This window comes from Prunus dulcis, chromosome 1, assembly GCF_902201215.1.
Source record: "Prunus dulcis chromosome 1, ALMONDv2, whole genome shotgun sequence".
Lineage (NCBI taxonomy): Eukaryota > Viridiplantae > Streptophyta > Magnoliopsida > Rosales > Rosaceae > Prunus > Prunus dulcis.
In genome coordinates, this window is record NC_047650.1 from 12825164 (window position 1) to 12846591 (window position 21428).

The window sequence follows — 21428 nt, forward strand, 5'->3', positions numbered from 1 at the left end:
TACTTGGCTTCCTCGGTTCTTTTTGAAAAAAAGGTCATTATATAACGCCAATGTATCTTAGGGCTACAACTCGTCGGTTAACGTATGCGGGCTCCCAAAAACAAAATAATTATCTTAAAAATTCATTATTTTTATTATAAGAATATAAAACATTAAACGTCACTTTTGATCCATGTAGTTTGACATTTCAACTACTTTAAATTCTATAGTTTTAATTTCATCAATTTTTAGTTTTTAGTTTTGTATTTGTAGCAATTCAAGGACAAGTTAGTATTTCCGTCAATTTCTTTAACATAGCAAAGGGTAATTTCATCAACCCAAAACCTTTAAGCATAAAAGCTATTCTAAAACTCTCATCATTTTATATTAGGACTTGAAATTGGCCATTTAGGTTTAGGATTTTTCAAAAATTGGGATTAGCGGTTGAATTTTGAGCCCTAATATAAAATGGAGAGAGTTTCAAATCAGCTTTTATGTTCAAGGGTTTTGATTTGACAAAATTTCTCATTGCACTGTTAAAGAAATTAACAAGAACACTAACTTGTTCTTGAATTGCTACAAATAGGAAACTAAAATGGCAAAATTGTGGAATTAGAGCTATAGGGTCAAAAGTGATTGAAGTGTCAAACTACAGGGACCAAAAGTGACTTTTGGCAAATATAAAAATTCATTATGTGGTACATGACAAAAAAGACCATAGATCATTTTATATACAAATAATCGCACACCTTATCTTCCCACCCACCATGTAAATTTGAAAAAATAAAATCCTATCTTTCCACCCATCATTATTCCTAAAATACCATTTAATTATTAATTCAAGAAAATTCTCTTTGCTAATCCATTAGGGATCCAGATCATTTGCTTTGGTTTTTCTCATAATTAAAACATACAAATATATTTTCCTTAAAACGTAAATTAATTCCCTCTCTCATTCATTATTTGGCGTCTCTTTGTTTAATTAATGAGTTTTTTTTCCTTTTTAATTTTTATGAAATTGAGTTTTTATTAGGGTTGAGGTTTTTTCCTTAAGTCCTTAAAAGTCATTTTGCAAAGGGGTAAATTTGTATATAAAATTTTGAAGATAAGGTAGATGGGAAAATAAGACAGGTGGGTGTAAATAACAGCACTCAAACCAAAATATAAATACAAATTAAAATTTAAAATTATGAAGTAAGTAAAAATAAATTTTTCTTTTTAAGTGTAGAGGGGGATTTGTAGCGAGATATGGTGGATTAGGGAAAACACATTCCTTCCATATTTGCCTCTTAGAGCATCTGCAATGGTTACACAACAATTCATTTTAGTTCAGTTTAATAATTCAATTTATTGAATTTTTTAGCAGCTATTGAACTAGACTATAGTTTCATTTGCAGTGATGTAGTTCAATAGCTTATAAATTAAAAATTATATTTTTCAAATGATTGAATAAAATAAAATGAATAAATTTAATTACAATAAGAATTATACAATTAAAATGGTTTCAAAGAGATCTTTAAAAACAGACCAATTTTGAATATATATAATTAATAACAAAGTTTTCTATTGAAATATAAAATTTCAACATAAACAATTTTTTTTTGTGGGTGTAGGAACTTTGTGGGAGAGTTGTTTTCTACATATGTATTTATAGGTAAATAACTAGCCGTTTGAAAAGGGAACTAGCCATTTGTGTTTTTGAAAAGTGAAATAAATAGCAATGGCTAGTACATATAATTCTGTCCTTTCTCAAAATGAAAAATTAGCTATCCTTTTTTTTTTAAGTGAAACAAATCAGTAATGGCTAGTATATATTATCTATATATATATTTTTTTTAATAGTGAAATAAATCAGAAATGGCTAGTTGCTTTGAAAAAAAAAAAAAAAAGTAACGTCTAGTTTACACTAATTAAATGTAATGGAAAATTTTAAAAGTAAACAGTAATGTTGTCCATGTGTCAATAAGAGAGAGATTGAATTACAAGGTGTGGTGCGGTTAGCAAACTGCCACCTTCAGCTAACGAGCTATTTAGTACCTCAATGGCAGGGTTCGAAACCTATTGGAAGCATTTTGTGGCCATGGGGTAAGCCGAACCCCGAGCGAGGATTAATCTCACCCTTCGAGTGTGGGAACAACTCGTGGTATTTACCCAAAAAAAATTAAGAGAGAGATTGTATAGTTATTATGATAGGCCAACTTATTGAAATGAATTTCATTTTAGAGTTCATTTTATTGACCTATGAAATGAACTATTGATCCTTGAAATGAAATATTGATATATGAAATGAACTGAACTACACCACTACAAGTCAAAAGTTCAATTTATTGAAATACAATTAAAATGACCCTCACCAATACAGATGCTCTTAAAACGGGGTTCTACACGAATTGGTAAAAAATTGTCGTCCTTCGGGGTTTTGCTTCCCTAGAAGGTTAAACAAAGCTTATTAACATGTCTTTACTATTCAAATTATGTCCAAGTCCAACTTGTGATCCTCGAACAAAAAGAGCTCGACTTATGAACATAATTATTAGGACAAACTACATAAAATCCCCCAACCTATAGGGTCATTTACGAGTTTATATTCAATTTTGAGGACATTTACCAGTACATACTCAACGTCAAAGAAATTCTACAATTTTCCCCCTCCGTTAGCCAAACTGTTAGGGAGTCTGTTAAATGCTGACATGTCAAAAGTGAAATCCCTTTTTTATGACGTGGACTTCCACGTGGACAAATAAATAATAATAAAAATTATCTACTTTTTTAAAATAACAAATTTGTTTTAAAAAAAATAAAAACCTAAACAACTCTCTCTCTCTCTCTCTCTCTCTCTCTCTCCTTCTCCCTCTCGACCCACCCCAACCCAGAACTCTCCTCTCCTCTCCAGCATATGCCCACCCCGCGGCCACCATCTTCTCCCAGCGTAGAATTATTGGCTCTATGTATCTACGTTAATTTACTTGGTAGGTAGGCAGGCAGGTTGGTAGGAAAAGAACTTGACGGAAGAATCTTATTAGCCTTTAATAAATAAGTAGGCTTTCTAATTTCTACGTTTTTCCATTTTTGTTCTTAATTTTCTGCTAATGATTAATTACTGTTGTTCTTCATGCTCTCAAATTATTCCTTACAACTCAAATTAATCCTTACCTGTAATTGAAGTTCAGATCTGTCATTGTGTACTTGTTTGTTTGCCGAGAATGTCGACGAAAATGAACATTTGAAATCTTAGACAGAGAGGGGCGGAGAGATTTCAGGGGAGGAGGGAAAGGGGCTGGGGTTGGGGTTGGGGCGAGGTTTGAGTGGAGAAGAGGGGTTGCGCTGAGCTGAGAGATTTCGGGAGATCAATAGGGGCGCTGGGCGATGAGGAGTCGCTAGGCGATTGGCCGGGGCTATTGGCTGTTCAAGTTTTTTTTTTTTTAATTTTAATTTTTTTTTTGTTTTAACTGGGTTTTGTGCCAAACCCAACAAAAACAACCCCAGATTCAGATCTAGGTTGTGTGTACAGAGACTGGGGAGAAAAAGAGACGGGGTTGGAGGGAAAGAGGAAGAGACGGGGGCGACTGAGGTGTTTCCATATCAAGTTCACTTAATTCCAGTTTCCACTATACAAAACTCTCTCAGATGACTTGAATGTTTTGCCAGAGAGAGTAGAGGCATTTACTCGTTGGACTGTGTCTCGGCAATCTCGAAGTCGAAGTCGAAGTCGAAGAGATTTAGAATAATCTCGGTTTGGACTAGGAGGAGCAAGGTGGGGCAGCGAGGATGGGGGTTGGGGGAAGATGGTGGCTGCGGGGTGGGCATATGCTGGAGAGGAGAGGAGAGTTCTGGGTTGGGGTGGGTCGGGAGGGAGAGAGAGAGAGAGAGAGAGAGAGAGTTGTTTAGGTTTTTATTTTTTTTAAAACAAATATTTATTATTATTTATTATTTAGGTTTCTATCACGTGGACGTGATAGGAAAAAAGGATCCTACTTTTGACACGTTAGCATTTAACAAACTAACAGTTTGGCTAACAAGAGCAAATTGTAGGATTTCCGTGACGTTGAGTATGTACTAATAAATGTCTCTAAAATCGAGTATGAACTCGTAAATGATCATATAGGTTAGAGGATTTTATGTAGTTCGTCCTAATTATTATGTTGGTGTAAGGGCATAGTTTCGGCCTTGGCTTCAAATTGCACTCCAAACAATTTAGACCTCAAACTAGTAGTATAATCAAAATAAAGTATTCCATTTGGTGACCAAGTTGGTTTAAATGTTGTCCTTCATAAGCAATTAAACAAATCTCTTACATGTGTCAAATATTTCTTGTTTCCATGGAATAAATGAAGATTTAGGGTCATTAAGCTTTATTAGAGTAAACTAAATCTCCATAAGTTTATCAACTAGCCCTTAATTTGATGGTAGTTGTGATGAGTTTTATACCTGACTTTGGCTAGTTGAAGGGGGAGTGTAGTGAGTAAATTTTCCAACAAAATTGCATTGGGCCTCGAGGTTTTTGGTCAAGCTCCAACCCAACCCAACCCAAAAAACCTCCCCCCTTTTTAACTCTGAAATTTTCCACTCTCTTAAACCCTCTCTCTGGCACAGAGACAACACTAAAAAATGGCGACCACGTCTCGCTCACTGTACCGTACACTGCGCCTGCGGTCCTTCTCCACAAGTACGAAGCCGTCGCACCACAACAGCCACCAGCAGAATCACCAGTACACAGATCCCAATTCCTTCATCGGGTGCTGGCAGGCCCCCAAGGACCCCAAGGAGGCCGAGGCCAAGCTTGCGCAGCTCCGCAGAGACTACGCCAAGCAGGTGAAGGAGGTCCGCAAGGAGTACATCCAGGAGGTCGAGCTCATGAGGCTCGAGAAGCTTCGCAAGGACGAGGCTCGTAAAGAAGCCCTTAGGCTCCAAAATGAGGAGCGTAAGAGACTCAAGGCTGAGGCTGCTAAGGTCCGTGCCCAACAGCGTGAGGTTGCTGAGCAGGAGTTCCGCCAGACCCTGGTATGTGCCTTGGGTTCTTTCTCTCTCTTTATGTGGTTTTGATTTTTGTTGCGGTGTTTGGTTGATGGGAAAGTGTGGGAAATGGAAGGGGAAGTTTGTTGGGTCTGGAATTGATTTGAAACCTAGATTGTGGGTTTTGCTGTTTAAGGGTTATTTGGTTCGGTAGCTCTAGAAATGAGAGAATTTGAGTTGGTGAATTTTAAAGTGTGTGCTTTTTATTACTAAGAAGATATGGGAAAGGGAACATGAGTTTTTCTTTTTCTAGTTTGACATTGGTTTGAAACTTTATTATGTAACTTCAGGTTTCCTTCAAATTTAGCCTTCTTTTTCGTTTTGATTCTCTGTTTTGTGATTGTAGAAATGTGGGGGAAGGAAAGAAGTTGAGTTATGGGATCTTTTCGGTTTAGATTTTTGGTATCTGAAATAATTGGGAAGATCAAAGAGAAGAAAACTCAGAAAGGAGGTTTGAGTCAGAAAAATTTCGGTTTGTTGAATTCGGATCTAAAAAGTGGTAATGCAAATCGACAGCACATATTTTTTTAACCAAGGTTAGGACTTAGCACATACTCATATGTTAGCGTCTTTGTTATTGAAATGGTTTAAGGGAAGCCAAAATGAGTTGGATAATTTCAGTATCTTGCATTTCGCCTATTTTGGGAGAAGCACAATGCATTTTGGTGGGGGGAGAAGGCAGAATTTTTTTGGAATTGTAGTGTGCTGGCTGTGTTTTTGTTGCTGTGGATGGAAAAATATAAAAGGATTTTCGGAGATTATAGTGGGAAGGAGGTATTGTGGGGTAAAGTCAGATTCCGGACATCGAATTCTTTAGAGTTTTGGGACGTACCATTTTATTCCTTTTGCGGAATGGAGGGCTGTTCTTTAAATTTCAGTTTTCAGTGTATTGATGCAACACACGTATACTGTATGATAGTTATCAATTGGTGATTGTTTGTGTTGTTTTGCTGTTAGCGGACAACTTATCCACTCATGGTACCGTAATTTGTTTCAATTAGAAATATTCCCTCAGTAAAACCAAGTAAAAATTCAAACCTTACCGTAGTTAAGTTGACAAACTTGACATAAGAAGGCTTAATGCATGCGGAGCTGATAGATAGTAGTGATCTTAGATCACTCATCTGGATCTCCTCAGTGTTGCAATCCTAAGGGGTAGGGTACCCCAATCTCCTTTGCCCTTACATGCATTCTTCTTGTTTAACCATGATTGAAATTCTGGTTTGGAATCTTTTTAGAATGTTGTCTGTGTTAGTTATCATTCCTTTATCAACTGAAACGTAAATGTTCATAATCATTGATTTCATGAACTAGAGCAATATAGTTGTTAGTGGTGTCTACATTATACCGTGCTAGCATGAATAATGAGGATTAACAAACTTTTAATGAACAATATCAATTGCCAGAGGTTCCATTGATCATCTAAAGAAAATACACCCATAGTGTTGTGGGGTGGAGTTGTAGTTTTTTTTTTTTGGGGGTACAAGGTGTCATAATTTTTAAGTTCTTAGGCGGGCTCTAGGATTAAAGTGCTCCTTTTAGAGTGCACTTGGGGTTCAAGCTTTTCTAACTAATTCTCTCCTCTTGTAGTCAAGATCTCACTGTCTATCTTAAAATAGAAAGTGTATCAGTTGTGGATGCAAGTTCCTTTCACCTGGTTTTTGTAATAACATCGGGGATTTGTGCTTACTTTAAGTGTGCAAATATTTGAATATCTGATGTAAACTATAATGAGAATTGAGTTGATGGTCATTCTCATATGTGACAATTCAATTCATCTATGTCCAGGAAAGAGATAATTTTTTTTTTTTAATTAATAATTTTTCTTTTCATACAGCTTATGTGTTTCTTTCACTTGCATGTCTTACATGTTTTGATTTGTCTAAATGCACAGTTAAAAGAAAGAGCAGAGAAACTTGAGAATTGGAAGATGAAGGAAAAAATGAGAGAAGAGAAGAAAAAAGAGAAGAATGAACTGTTGCGACGTCAGAGTTCCTTGTGGATCAATGAACCAGAACTGGAAAAGAAGATTTTAGAAGCCATCGTTGATACTACACCCCTTTGAGTCCATTTTATTTCCAAATTGTCTAGTGGTGGTATCTTACAGTTTCACTGTATAGACAAGATAATCAGGACTTAGTATGTTTTGTACCCAATCTTTATGTTTTCTATTTTCTTTTCATCATCCACTAATTTCCCAACCACATTCCTTTTCCTTCTTCATATTTTAATAAGATCTGTATACTTTCTAATCAGGGCATAGTATATTTTGTACCCAGTGCTGTATGTTTAAAATTTTGGAGGGCAACTGCCATGGTGATGTCATTGACAAATTTGCTAGCAAATATGGTAACGCAGTTATTTTGCCTTGCCTTACCTTCCATGGAATCCTCCTAAATCTAGTGAAAACTTTGATTAAGTCAAAGTTTAGAGACTCTTGATTCTAGGAACTTGGCATCGGCAGGATTTAGGTGCGAATGCAAATCGAAAAGTGCAATGAACTGGGTTGGAACTTGGAACACCATTTCGAGTTCAGATTTCAGAATGGATATTAAGCAAAAACAAATTGAATGAGGGCGCATCTTTAACATCGAGCCAATTTACCTGCTGATGAGGTTTGAAGCCTTAGCCCTTGAACGCCGTGTAAATGATCTTATGTACTGGTTTGCTCTAAAGTTGCTTCTCATTTCCATCTCTAATCCCTCTTTTACTTAAATTGAAAAATAAAAGTAAAAACAATACCCAATATTTGAAGAAAAAATGAACACAAAATATCAATATGTTTAAAGGTAAACTTCCTCCTCCGACCTTAAATTGTTTTAAACCTGCTCTGAATTGTGTAAGCACTAGCAGTTCACAATATATTCAAATTTAGGGTTAATCATTTTATTAGTTCCTGAACTTTGACCTGATTTGCATTTGAGTACCTCAATTTTCAAAATAGTTCTCGTAGTCCTTTAACTTTAGTTTTGTTTGGACAAATGGTCTTGCCGTCAATTTTGTTAACTTTTTCTGTTAAATACAAGGGCAAAATGGTATTTTTATATTAAAACAAAAAAATATGAATAAAAAATCGTATCTTTAAAATAACAATAAAATCAAATCAAATCAAAAACCAAATAAATTTTAAAAAAAAAGTTTTGGGGGAGTAAAAATCGGGATAGAGGGAGAGAGTTCAAAAAAAAAAAATTTAATTCATATTTTAATTAATTTTGATACAAAAATACCATTTTGCCCCTGCATTTAATAGAAAAATTAACAAAATTGACGGCATGACCATTTTTCCAACGAAACTAAAGTTAAAGGACCACGGGAATCATTTTAAAAATTGAGGTACTCAAATACAAATCGGGTCTAAATTTAGATACTACTAAAACGATTAACCCTGCAGATTTATTTCAAATCCTAATTTTTTTAAATACATTTCCTTTTTTACGCAAGAGACGAGAGGATCAAAAGTAGTTTCTATCCATGAGCAAAAATTCTTTGGCAGGTTTTTCAAATGACCATTTTACAGCCAAAAAAGGATGAAGAAAAATACTCTTAATCCACAAACAATGGAAGCCATGAGCAAAAAATCTAAAATTTATTGTTCTTTTCTTTTCCTATTCAACCTCTAGAAATAATTAATTATCTTCTAATCTATCTAATTGACCCGCCACGAATAGAGGATACAGTGCAAACACCAGCTGATGTTGTAAGCGGAATATCTCTATAGCAGGCCACTAGGTCAGTGTTAGTGTGCAGATCTACTTGCAAGGTCTCCCACACCTTCTTCTTGGGGTTCAACACCTCATCAGGCTCACCCACAAACCCTGGAAATGTAACTCTCTCGCCAACTTGAGCAGCTTTTGGCGGATCAACCAATTCAACCTGAGAGTGCACCCAACATTGAAGATCTCTTATCAGTAATTACATTAGTGTCTAATTGTCCATGTTTATTCATGACTAGCTGAACCACTGCACACAGATAAACTTAGCACATGCTTGAGAAAGGTTCTGAGAATGAAAGTGTTCGCAATAGCGTCCCCAAAAGCTAAGATTTCAAGAAACATGAATTACAAAGGCATAATTCTTCCTAACTGTGACAAATCACAAACAGCAATAATTGCCACTCAAGTTTGATATTGCTAAATTTTTTTCCAACTGTCAAAACCACTACAGGACTTACGCAGAAACATACTATCACAATATTATCACATGATCTTATGCAGAATAAGGCCAACACTGATAATTTTTGAAAAGAGAAACGTTTATTGCACGAAACAAAGCAGAATTAACTCTTTTTACAGCAGCAATTTTACATAAAGCTGTGGCAAAAATATCCTCACAATATCCTAAATTCCTAATATCCTCACCTAAACCCTAATATCCTCAAAATATTCTTAATAAACAATGTTAGAGACCACAAGTTAAAATTAGTTATCATCAAATTCACAATAGTAGACTTTGTTTCACTCAAAGGGTCTGATTAGCAAGAACACACAAGATGCAAACACTAATTAAAGGTACATGGGGCTGCTTACCGTGGTGTGGTCACTGTTCGAAGCAGCAAGAACCATTGCTTGTGATTTAATACCCCGCATGGTTGCTGGCTTCAGATTGCAAAGAACACAGACCTTCCGGTTCTGCCACAGAATAATTAATATGAAAAAACTAATGGATTAGAAGGTGGTCCCAAAAAGTTATGGAAATAATTCGAATTTTATTATTAAAAAAATCTGTAGATGCAAACACAAACCTGCATTTCTTCAATAGGTATATACTTGACAAGGCCACTCACGACTGTTCTAGTCTGTCCTTCACCAACATCAATCTCTTCTACATAAAGCGAATCAGCATCAGGATGCTTCTGAGCTTTAGTAATGAGGCCAACACGAATATCAAGTCTAGAAATGGAAATCTCTGCTTCAGCTGCAGATTTCGTGGCCTGTTGCTTTTTCTTTCCACTGTTGTCTGTTACAAAAATGGCTTATTAGAATAGATATACTTATGTAGTAACACTAACGACTAATAAATGGTATAGGATTCTTTTCAAGTATAAGTGCCCACAAAACATGAGCTTAGCTTATGAGGTAAACCCACATTTTAGGAGAACCTATGTATTTTTTTGGTTACCAGGAGAAGCTGTTTTTATGTAAAAATGAAGAAGTATGGGAAGTATTACTTATTAGTTAACTTTGCTAATGCTACGAGCTTGTGGGCCAAACTAACTAGATATAAGGACATTCTAACCTGAAACTTTCATTTTCTTGAGTTGTGCAGCCACCTTTACTGCTTCAGCTTCTTCCCTCTCCTTCCTATCCGCTTGACTTCCAGCAAACTTCTTCCTCAAGGATTCCACTTCTTCATCTTTCTGTATGCACGTGTAAACTTTCACTAAATGAGAATCTACAAACAGGAAAGTGATGCAGCAATGATATCATGGCAAACTAGAGAGGCCAGCATTGAAAACCAAAAACAAACCAAAAACAAATTTTAAGTGCAGCCTACAAACTTATCCCAGAGACTAGCTTAATTTTCTAGCCATTCACTTAGAGATGCTAATAAACAAAGTATATAGACAAGACTACTATTTTAGTGCTTTAGGATCTTCCACCTATGCAATAGATAAGTTGTACACAGTCAGATGTAAGTTGTATAGGAATTACTATTCACCACTGAGTCACTATGACAGATATATATATATATATATTTTTGGCTTCTAGCTGCAGCATCAGTGATGGTTGGTTGCTTCCGTTGATCCAGTTTTCTAGGCAACTTGAATTACATTATAGGACTTGCTTCATCATCAAGTATTACAAGGCAATATTTCCCTGTGAAGTTCTTGTAAAGCAAATGCACCATACAATCCTGGTGATATTGAATAATTGAGGTGCTGTTTGTTCAAGAGCTACTTGAAGTTCCCCATACCCCATGCCCTTCTCTTATATTTTCTCTCGATAACCTTTTGTTTGCTGATAACATCAGGACTTTTCTCCACTATTTTGCTGCAATTCTCACCCAGTGTTTCTTCTATTTCTTGTTTAGGGTTCCTCTCTCGTAAACACTATGCCATGACATACTGTGGCCACTTTGGCGATTCATATTCCCTTCATGCAGAATAATTGGAAATTACAAGTGTTCCATCACTTTAAATCCTATACGATCAGGTTGTTTCTTCCCACTCATCACTCATCAGTGTCAATACATCTATTCTGCGAATAATAACAAGAGTAACAAGAAACAAATAACGGTAAAAGACAGAGAAAGCAGAGACATACCAATTCCTTGAACAACGGCTCTGGTTTCCCGATCTTGTGACCAATAGGTACAATCTCCCAAGGCCGTCTTGCGCTAGCAATATCTCCTTTATCATCATAAAGCAATATGTGCGTCTCAGGAGGCAAATCAAGCTGCTTAAAAACCTTGAATGCAGTTAAAGGAAAAAAATCTCAGCATGGATGATTATAGTAATATCACGTTATCACAAAAATATTTCAGAGTAACACAATCATCTGTGAAGAGAATTTATTACTTCAAGAGAAAATGATGGCATAAAGGGTTCCAACAAACAAGCAAGAAGATGCACTAGTCCGACTGAAGTTCTCATAACAACAGCACAACGAGGTTGGTCCTCCTTGTAAAGCTTCCAGAACTGGCTTTCCTGCATGGTAATGTAGATGGTGCAACTTAGCAGAAGTTGAATAATTGGTTTTGCATCCATTTACAAGCAATACACTTAAGGAAAGAACATATCCATAAACAAGTGTCTCAAACAGAGATCATGCTTACTTGCAGATATGCGTTCCCTTCACTAGAAATGCTCATTGCTGTTTTGAGTCCTTGCTTTAGTTTAACCTACACAAAATGCAGATAGGAATGTTATGCCAATGCAAGAGAAATGTGAAAAAGGAGGTGAGGGGGAGAAGCTTCCAATCATTTGCAACAAACTGTCATCTAAATATTAATCACCTTCTCCATTGATTCTATATATTGCTCCACATATTTACCAACTTTTTCAGCTAGTTTCTCTGTCAAAGGATCTGATTCTGCACTTGGAGCATCTGGAATAATGGAGCCATACCCTTGACCTGTACATGAAATTTATGAGTTTATTTGCTGCAAAAGTATCACATATACCATGCTTATTTTCTAAACCAGAAAACATGCATAAAAAAAAGGTAAGGATACAATGAAAATAGAGCCACCTACTGATACAATTTAATTGTCATCCAACTACCTCTGTGATATTACATGTGTAATTGGTCTACATAGGAATGTATATACAACCTTGATATCGCAATGTTGCATTATCAAGAAATTGTGTCTACTGTATCAAGAATTTTTAACACAAGCTTTGTCTCAAGAAAAAATATGAAACCAAGAGCAGTTTTTTTTCTTTCTTTTGTATTCAGGGAAAGGAGAGGGCGAGAGTTGAACTCCAGACATGAGTATGCACGTAAGTGCTTTACCACTGGAGTTATCACCACCAACAAAAGCATAAACGAACAAAGAGACCAAGAATTAACAATATAATAGTTCCTTAAATAACTTCCTCATGCTATTTATTTGTAAAAGACAAATCAGCTGACTGGTCAATACTTTCAGAAACAAAAGGCTGACAGACCTGAAGGTTTGGCAACAAAACTCAAAACTCGATTTATGAAATTGCCCAGATTATTCAGCAATTCGCTGTTCAGTTTTGCTTGCAAGTCAGCCCATGTAAATAATGTGTCTGATACCTGTTTCACCAAAAATCAAGTCAAATCAAACGAGTAAACAAAGATACAGAGAGAGACGGATATGCATTACAAACTATCACAAACTCAAAAGGGAAGAAGGGAATCATCAAATTTACCTCAGGCCTGTTAGTTAGCAAGTAATATCTCCATACTTCCACAGGAATGTTTGTATCTTTTGCATTATTTCCAAAAACCCCTATGCCTTTGCTCTTAGAAAACTTTCCTGTAAAAACCATCAAAACTTAGATCACCTAGTACATAATGCACAAAGGTGAAAACCTTGAGCTTCTGTTAATTAATGGCCATAACATCCAAATTTAAATCATGCATAGTTAATGGTCATAACTTGATTGTGGCTAAATCATTTCTAGATAGTCAACCAACCTGCTTCGTAGTTTAAGTACTCAGTAACACTAATAGTCTTCATCAAAGTCCAATTTTCACCAGTTCCAAGAAGTGTGGACGGAAACATGACCTAAAAGATAAATAAGTACACAGTTAAAATGAATTCTTTTTTCTATTCTGAACTAAGATAGGGCTACTTAGTAAATGCAACCACTCTACTGTACTCATTTGTGAGATGTATTTAGAATAGGACACTTACTGTATGGAATGGCACATTATCCTTGCCCATAAACTGATACAACTCCACATTCTCAGGATTCTTCCACCATTGCTCCCAATCATCGGTGTAACATTTAGTAATTGAGACATATCCAATAGGAGCATCAAACCACACATAGAAAACCTACCAATGGCAGAGTTAAATTATTTTAGCAAACTTCGAAAATCATTAACAAATATTAGTAGAAATAGCATAATTTCAATTACATGCACTAACCTTGTCCTTGAAGTTATCATGTGGGACCGGAACCCCCCACTTTAGATCCCTGGTAATACATCGTTGTTTAAGCCCTTCTTTGAGCCATGCATTTGTTGCTTGAATGGCATTCTGGCTCCAGGACCCAGCCACTGATGTTCTATTTATGTAGTCCTCCAATTTATCCTTGAGCGAAGGGAGTTCCAAAAACAAGTGGTTTGTATCACGAATTCTTGGAGTTGTCTTACAAACCTGCTTGTAATTGACAAAAATGAGAAATATATTGCCATTAAATATTGCATGTTTCCATCCATTAAATGTTGCATGTTTCCATCCATCAAATAAGGAATTCGGGACTCATTTTCATTTTGGAAACCTTACACACAGAAATTTCATGCTTTTCTTTCAATTGAGTTTACATGTACATAACATTCATACACACATGGGAATTTATACTAAAAAAAGATATGAAAGAAAATCTGTACCTTGCATTTAGGATCTTTTAGTTCTGTCGGATTCAAAAGCTTTCCACAGTTCTCACATTGATCTCCTCGTGCAGAACCATAGTCACAGCCTTGAGTTGGGCATGTCCCCTCCACGAGCCTATCGGCTAAGAACCGCTTGCATGTGTCACAGTAAAGCTGAATTACAGTACTAAGTCAAGTTAAAATACATAACAGAAACACATTTTAGAAACACAATTCAATCGCAATGCATGAACATAAACACGCAAGCATAGAATCACTAACTAAACCAAGAAATTAGGAAGCAATGGGCACAATTACAAGGCAGTGAATGTACCTGCTGCATTGTGTTCTCTGAAAGCCAACCGTTCTCCAACAGCTTCTTGAAAATCTCTTGGCATACTTCCGTTTGCTGTGGTGTTGATGTGCGCCCAAATTTCTCAAAGCTTATATTAAACCACTCATAAACCTCCCTATGAATGGCATGATATCTACAACCACAACAATTTGAAATAAATTTCAACAAATCAAACACAACAAATAGAACTGAAATCTACCAAATTATATAAATTTTGTTGGAAATCTTACTTGTCACAGATCTCTTGGGGGCTACACTTCTCTTCCATAGCTTTGGTCTCTGTGGCTGTCCCATACTCATCAGTTCCGCATATGTACACGGTATTATACCCCCGAAGGCGGCAGTAGCGTGCAAAGACATCGGCACTCAACACACCTGGTGAACGAAACAGAAAAAGATAGAAATTTCAAGATTCTGTTTGGTTCCTGAGAAAATTAGAAGGAAAACAGAATTAAGGAAACGATAAATACAGCCGATAATGTTGCCGAGGTGGGGGACGTTATTGACATAAGGCAAGGCGCTGGTGATGAGGATGTTTCGCTTGCCAGGGATGGGTAGTTTGGGGGCCTTCTGGTCCTCCTTGAAGGTCATTGTGAGGTCTCCCATGTCCAGCTCTCTCGTACAGTGGCTGAGCTAGAAGAAACAGGAGCTTAAAAATCTACAACTCAGAAATATAACAAAAGTTCCTCTCTTTCTAATATTTTGTTATGTTTCCTTAGTCTTGAAAATAAAACAGAGCATATTACATTCATTATATATTCCCCTCACTGACCAAACATGTATCCCTATATTTTAAGGAATAATCAAACGGGAAACACATTGTTGACCAAAAACAAAAAGAGGAAACCACATTGACCAACAAAAAAAGTGAAACACGGGCTTTGGAGAGTGCTTGTATAAAAAACACTTATCTTCCTAGTCGCTTGTTGTAGGACATTGAATTTTTTTTTTCTTTTTTTGGGATAATTACATTTTTGGTCACTGAGTATAGGCCCGAATTTACATTTGGTCAGCGAAATTTTAATTTTCCGATTTTCATCATTGTAGTTGCAGTCGTTGACCAATCAAGTCAAATCCATTAATTCTATCAGTTAAGTCTAAAAAATAAATTAAAAATTAAAAAAAGTAATTTTTTTTGGACTACGTTTTTGTTCTGGTTCCTTAGACGGTGACGGCAAATCCAGCGCAGCATCACACCTTCCTCCCATCACCGACCTCTACCCAGCCACCTTATCCCAGCCAACCACCACCGCCACCACAGCAGCCCAGTCACAAAATTCAAAAGACTTCTCAACCCACCCAAATTCAAAGAGAAAAAACCCAATAATAATGTAATTGAATGTTTCTATCTACTGGACCAGACAAGTGGTTGAGGGGGGAGGATGAAGGTGGGTTGTGATGTGGAGGGGGAAGGTGGGCATCATCTAAGTTTGTATAAAATTCTAGGTTTTATCGAATTCCATTGGAATAGACATATTAGATGGAGATAGAGATGGGAATTTCAGATTGAGTCAAAGAACACGAACCAGGCGTTGGAGTCGTCGTCGAAGATCATCACGTGGCGACCGCCTCCCTCTACATCCATATATTTACGACCGTCGAATTGGAGCGGAATTGATACAGAACACAGAGAGGAGATGGGGGTGTAGGTGTTTCTGGGGTTTTTTTTTTTTTGGTTGGACGAATGCGGTTTTTTTTTTTTTTGTTGTTGTTGGACGAATGCTGGTTTTTTTTTCCTTTTCCTTTTCTCATTTTAATTTTTTTTTAAACTTAACTGACGGAATTAATGAATTTGACTTGATTTGCTAATGACTGTAACGAAATTCAGAAAATTGAAATTTCGGTGGCCAAATTTAAATAGCTTAATTGCTACAATACACCTTGAAATATTGATCAAATCTCACTTTATTTCCTTAAAGTTAAAGTGACCCACTTTGCTTCTTGACCAGAATTTGACGTTCTACAGTGCCATCTACCTTCAATTCCATTCAAAAGTCCATTAAGTTTACTGACGTGGCATGAGTGTTCTAATAATTTTGTGCATCTAGATTTTTTATTCACAAATTTGAGTGAATAAAGTGGCAAAGTGGAGCCCACCTCCATGTGATGGGGAAAATGGGCTAGAGGGGCACGGGTCGGGGAAAAGGGGAATGTGTATGGGGGCTGGGGTTTTGTGGGAGTGAGGTAGAAAAAACTAGAGGGAGGGAGTGATGGGTCTAGGCACGGAGGGGTGGGTTGCAGGTGGGGGGTTACAAGGACAGAGAAGGAAGGGATGGATTTGGTGCGACTGGGGAAGAAGGGATGGGTAGGATTTTTTTTTCTTCCTAAAAACTATTCTATTTTCCATTTTATGTTTGTACTTTAATTTTTTGAAGTAATTAAAAAACCTATGTGCACAAAATTACTAAAATACTCATGCCACGTTATCAAACTTAATGTAATTTTGGATTGAGTTAACGGTAGGGGCAATGTGCAACATCAAACCGTGGTCAATGAGGCAAAGTGGGTTATTTTAACTTGAAGAGGATAAAGTGAGAATTGACCAATGTTTCAGGGTGCACTGTAGCAATTAAACCAATTTAAATTCGGGCCTAACTCTAATGATCAAAAATGTAATTACCCCTTTTTTAATAATAAAAAATCAATTCTTTCATGACCCACTAGCCAATTGCTTTGTATTTTTTTTTAATTTTTTATATTAGTAATTCAATTTAAATTTAAGAAAGAATGCCTCTAATTGTGTCTCATGAAAATTAGATCATGTTCTTGTTTTGTTTTTTATTTTGATTGTTTAAAAAAAAGTGTTGTTAATTTACCCTCATTTAGTGAATATGTTCATTTCTTAATATTTTCTTTAACTAAGGGCATTTTCTTTTTAGTATTTTGAATGTTGGATCCCGAGCTTCTACATTTAGGTCACGTGCTTTACCCACATTTTGTTAAATTTAAGCCTTATAAGCTATCTAACCATTTAACGCATGACCCAAGCATCAATTTTTAAGTGATTTTTTTTTTTTTTTGGGGGGCAAAACTAACGGCGTTAATTTTTATGCATAAAATTTTAAAAAAATATAAATCCTCGTTGGGCCAGGTTTCCATTGAGTCCACTACCCTAAAGGGGGAAGATTTCAGGAAAAATCGAGAGCAAGTACAGAGATCCCGGAATTTTATAAATCTCCGATCATAAACAGGCCTGGGATGGTATTGTTATCCCCATCCCCAAACAGGCCCGATAAGTAGTTTTAAATATAATATAACAATGCATGATTATAATATAATATAATATATATTTAATTTTGTGAAATCGAATTGAGATTATTTTGAGTCAATGAGTTGAATTTTATAATTTAACTGAATGTAATTGAGTTTAATGATAATTTAAGGTGAAAGAAAGTATTATAATATAAGATTTTTTTAAAATAATAAAAAATTGAAAATTTGAGGCGGGTTTGGGAGGTAGCCTCTCGACAGAGATGGGAATGATATTGCCATATTCGGTCTATTACCACCCCTATTTACACATGGCATAATAAAAGACAATGCATCAATAGTAGCAAGAATTAATGGTGCAGCAGATTTATACAACACAAGTAAAAAAAAGTCAAAAAGAGGAATGGTGCTACTTATATTGAAAAGTGTAGGCTCCATTAATTAGTTCTATAACACTTTGGGAGTATGTGAGAAAATTCTCTCATTTTTTCTAATTTTGGGGAAAAAATTTGAGTTTGCCAATGAAGTTTAGGCCAGTGGAAAAAAAACCCTTGACTTATAGATTAATGGTCTCATGTTCGAGCCCTATGGCACCATGAAACCTTGACAGTGTGTGTGCGAAAACTGCCCTCCCCCATATCGCTTTTTATAATTTTTTTTTTTTAAAAAAAAGAAGTTTTGGACTACGTACACATAAAACTCAGCTTTCAAAGTGGGGCTCCAAATGCTTACAACTGCATGTAGGCTGTCTTGGTAGGTCTAGTCAAGTTTTCAGTCCGACTCGACCACTATCACCCAACTCTTTTCACAATCTAGAATTTTGGCCCGTTTCTATACATGCGTTGGGGCGGGATTTTGAATCCAAAACTCAAACTACCGGTTTGGGTAAGCAGCGTTGGACATGGTCCAAGAGGATAACAAACCAATCTAATTTATCTCAAAACAACCATTATTAGTCTATTTTAATTCAACCTAGTGCGTATTCTTTCTTTTTTGGTTGTTGTCAAAGTTAGAAAAGGAAAAGGGAGAAACTCACATACACACATGTACCAATGGGACTTGAACTCATGATCGCTTGTGAGTACACCAAAAGCCTGAGTCAATCCAATTAACACCTTATTAATAACCTCTTGCATACTCAAAATAGGAGAATATGCAAGGAAAATAAAGCCACAAGGATTACATATATAAAAAAAAGAAGATATTATTTCTATATGACAATATTCAAAGCTACATAGTAAACAAATGTGAGTGAGAGACTAGAATATGAGTGAATCCAAGCCAAACAGATTTAACAAACTGCAATTTTCAATTTTCAATTATGAAGGAAAGTGCATGGCAAGTATCAAGTCAGTTTATTTAACCTTTTTGTTTGTTTGGTTGTTTATTTATTTATTTATTATTTCTAGATTGTTTAAAACTAGTGCTCATAACACTTTGCTTAGGTCCTCAATTTACTAATCGTTCCTTGCGTAGGTCCTCAATCACCTACTCTGTCTTTAACTAATTAACAATTCTTAATCCATTTGAATTCGGACACAAAAAAGGATTAAACAACGACGGCATTACTTACCACGCACCCGTCCTGCCTAATCCAAATTGTTAAATGCAAATTGCAATATATAAGTCATGTACGTGTGAATGGGATTAATATTTCCTCAATTATTATTAGGGGCTCTATTATTATGTAGTGTGAGAGCAAGTCCAGCAGTGTGAGCTGGACTTGGGCTGGGGGGGGGGGTTGGGGTTTGGGAAAATAAATGGACTTCCAGCAGTGTGAGGCAGCCCGGGCAAGCGGTGGGGGCCATGAGACTGGACAGGCCCGAAGGCGATTTCAGTCCTAGCTTGGGCCCGAGGGCGGTGACGTCATGGCTGACGCCAGCCTGACGTCAGCCCTCCAGATTTCAAAATTTTTTTACCGTTGGCTCGTGCCACGTGGCAGCCTCTGGTCTCTAAGATTTTTTTTTTTCTTCAATCCAACGACAGTCAATTTTGCTGCAATAAAAAATTGAAAAAAAATCGAATTTTTTTTAAAAAAATACACAAAAATTACTGAATTTTTTTTGTATAAATACCAACCAATACTCTTCATTTTTAACACCAAATCCTCTTATATTTTCTTCTCCTTCTACTATTGGTCACTTTCTCCTCAATATTTATTCACTTTCTATTCAATATTTATTCACTTTCAAGTTGTATTTTTGTCTACCATATTATGGGTTCTTCTAATGAAAATGGAGGGGCATGGAGCATGATGGAAGATGTTAGCTTGTGTGAGGCTTGGGTCCAAGTTAGTCATTGTCCCGTAACGGGCAATGAGATTAACTTTTCTCATGTGTGGAAAAAAATTCATCAAGCATTTTGTGAAAGGGCAATTGGTTCTACACGTACAGAAATGACATTATCTAGTAGGTGAAAAGTTCTTAATAAAGAGTTGGCGAAATGGAGAAATGCCTTAGCAAAAGCGATGGACAACCATCGAAGCGAAGAAAACCTGAGCAGTGAGGTAAATTATTTGTTATTTTCCTTCTATTAATTTCTCTGTCATATTAATTTTTATTTAAATGTTTCTTGCAATTTATATATTTTGTTAATATGTCTCTAGTTTTTTTTCTTATACATGTTGCATTTTTTTTAAAATTTATTTAATTTGCATTAGTTTTTTTTTACATGTTGCATTGCCAATATTTTATAAAGTTTCTTGCATTTCCATTTTTTTATTTTATAGATTATGCAAGCACAAATGTGGTTTGGTGCTACTGGGCAAGGGAAAAAAAGTTTCAACCATACCCATTGTTGGGAGGTGGTGAAGACTTGTAAGAGATTCCAAATTATTCAAACCGGTCCGACGGTAGTCTTGAACGAGACTCCACTTCATGAGACGCAGGCATCGGATTCACCTATGGATTCCCCGATGAGTCAAGACTCACCCATTGAAAAGGAGCCAAGGCCTATTGGGAGGAAGGCGGCGAAGGAGAAGAGAGGGAGTAATTCTAGCAAGAATGCATCTAAATTTTTGGAGGAACTTTCAAAGCACCAAGCCATGAGAATTGAAATAGACTTGAAACAACAAGAGCACGATATGGCTATTCAAGTAGAATATGCAAAAGAAAGGGAGTATGTGACAGGACCCGACCCAATTTCCGCTTTGGAATCCGAGTCGAATCCTGTGCGTGTCCGACATCTGGCGAATGTCGAGCACAAAAGACCTTTTTACCCTTCTCGTCTTAAATTCTTTTCAGATTTTTCTTAGACTTCTGCCGAAATTTCGGCAGAATCTCCCCTGTATTTTGACCAATCCCAAAATTTTTCACCTGTTAAACAATCAATAAATTCATACCAACTGCCAGAATATCTCAAGCAACCAATTTCAACTCTAGTTTCTCAGTTTCATCTAGATATCAGAGCATTTTTCTAAATTTTTCAGGGTTTCAAGAGTTTTCTACGAAACTCTACGTTACGTGGTGACGCGGAAACTTTGAATGGCCCGGTGGTGGATCCCGTGCACTTCTACGGCCTGGGGGCATAAAACAAGTTGAAAAATGTGAGTGGACATAAATAAGGTTCTTTAGAAACAACTTTATAACCATAATAACCCCCATTGCAAAAATAGTTAAATAAAACTGAATACGTACTCTCCATTTAAAGCATACTAAACTCAAGGCATTCTATATAAATCATATTCAAGCTCGAAAAGTTTCACACAAAAGCACTGAAATCAAAGCTTGCATAAAACATTGAAATCAAACTTGTATAAAAGCTCTGTACTCAAACCTTGCATAACTGAACAAATATATAAAGGTATCAATGCTTGAAAAAATCAGAGAAGCTGATATAAAATAACTGAAAATCATAATTAA

The 21428-nt window shown here is 36.1% G+C and overlaps 2 protein-coding genes across 2 annotated transcripts; one reads left to right on the top strand and one right to left on the bottom strand.

Annotated features, from left to right (window-relative positions):
* The first annotated feature begins 3865 nt into the window (after positions 1–3865).
* On the top strand, positions 3866–7278 carry LOC117615687 (stress response protein NST1-like). The gene is made up of 2 exons (XM_034344819.1): positions 3866–4980; positions 6887–7278. Exons 1-2 carry the CDS (start codon positions 4588–4590, stop codon positions 7055–7057), a joined length of 564 nt encoding a protein of 187 aa, XP_034200710.1. The 5' UTR covers positions 3866–4587; the 3' UTR covers positions 7058–7278.
* A 1087-nt stretch (positions 7279–8365) lies between these two features.
* LOC117615503 (probable methionine--tRNA ligase) lies at positions 8366–16026 on the bottom strand. Its single transcript, XM_034344598.1, has 18 exons — positions 15885–16026; positions 14829–14986; positions 14589–14733; positions 14338–14491; positions 14022–14177; positions 13558–13788; positions 13321–13464; positions 13101–13191; positions 12833–12939; positions 12602–12716; positions 11947–12065; positions 11767–11832; positions 11510–11638; positions 11256–11399; positions 10228–10348; positions 9734–9948; positions 9519–9620; positions 8366–8865 (listed from the first exon to the last, which is right to left on the bottom strand). The coding sequence occupies exons 1-18, from the start codon at positions 15941–15943 to the stop codon at positions 8635–8637; spliced, it is 2487 nt and encodes an 828-aa protein (XP_034200489.1). The 5' UTR covers positions 15944–16026; the 3' UTR covers positions 8366–8634.
* Between the last annotated feature and the right edge of the window lie 5402 nt (positions 16027–21428).

Excerpts from the sequence above, each read along its gene's own strand:
- LOC117615687 (XM_034344819.1), top strand. The coding sequence starts at position 4,588 with ATGGCGACCACGTCTCGCTCACTGTACCGTACACTGCGCCTGCGGTCC. Across the intron at positions 4,981-6,886 it reads AGGAGTTCCGCCAGACCCTG|TTAAAAGAAAGAGCAGAGAA; the intron begins GTATGTGCCTTG and ends CTAAATGCACAG.
- LOC117615503 (XM_034344598.1), bottom strand. The coding sequence starts at position 15,943 with ATGGATGTAGAGGGAGGCGGTCGCCACGTGATGATCTTCGACGACGAC. Across the intron at positions 13,192-13,320 it reads ATAATGTGCCATTCCATACA|GTCATGTTTCCGTCCACACT; the intron begins GTAAGTGTCCTA and ends TTTATCTTTTAG. Across the intron at positions 12,717-12,832 it reads TGCTAACTAACAGGCCTGAG|GTATCAGACACATTATTTAC; the intron begins GTAAATTTGATG and ends TTGGTGAAACAG.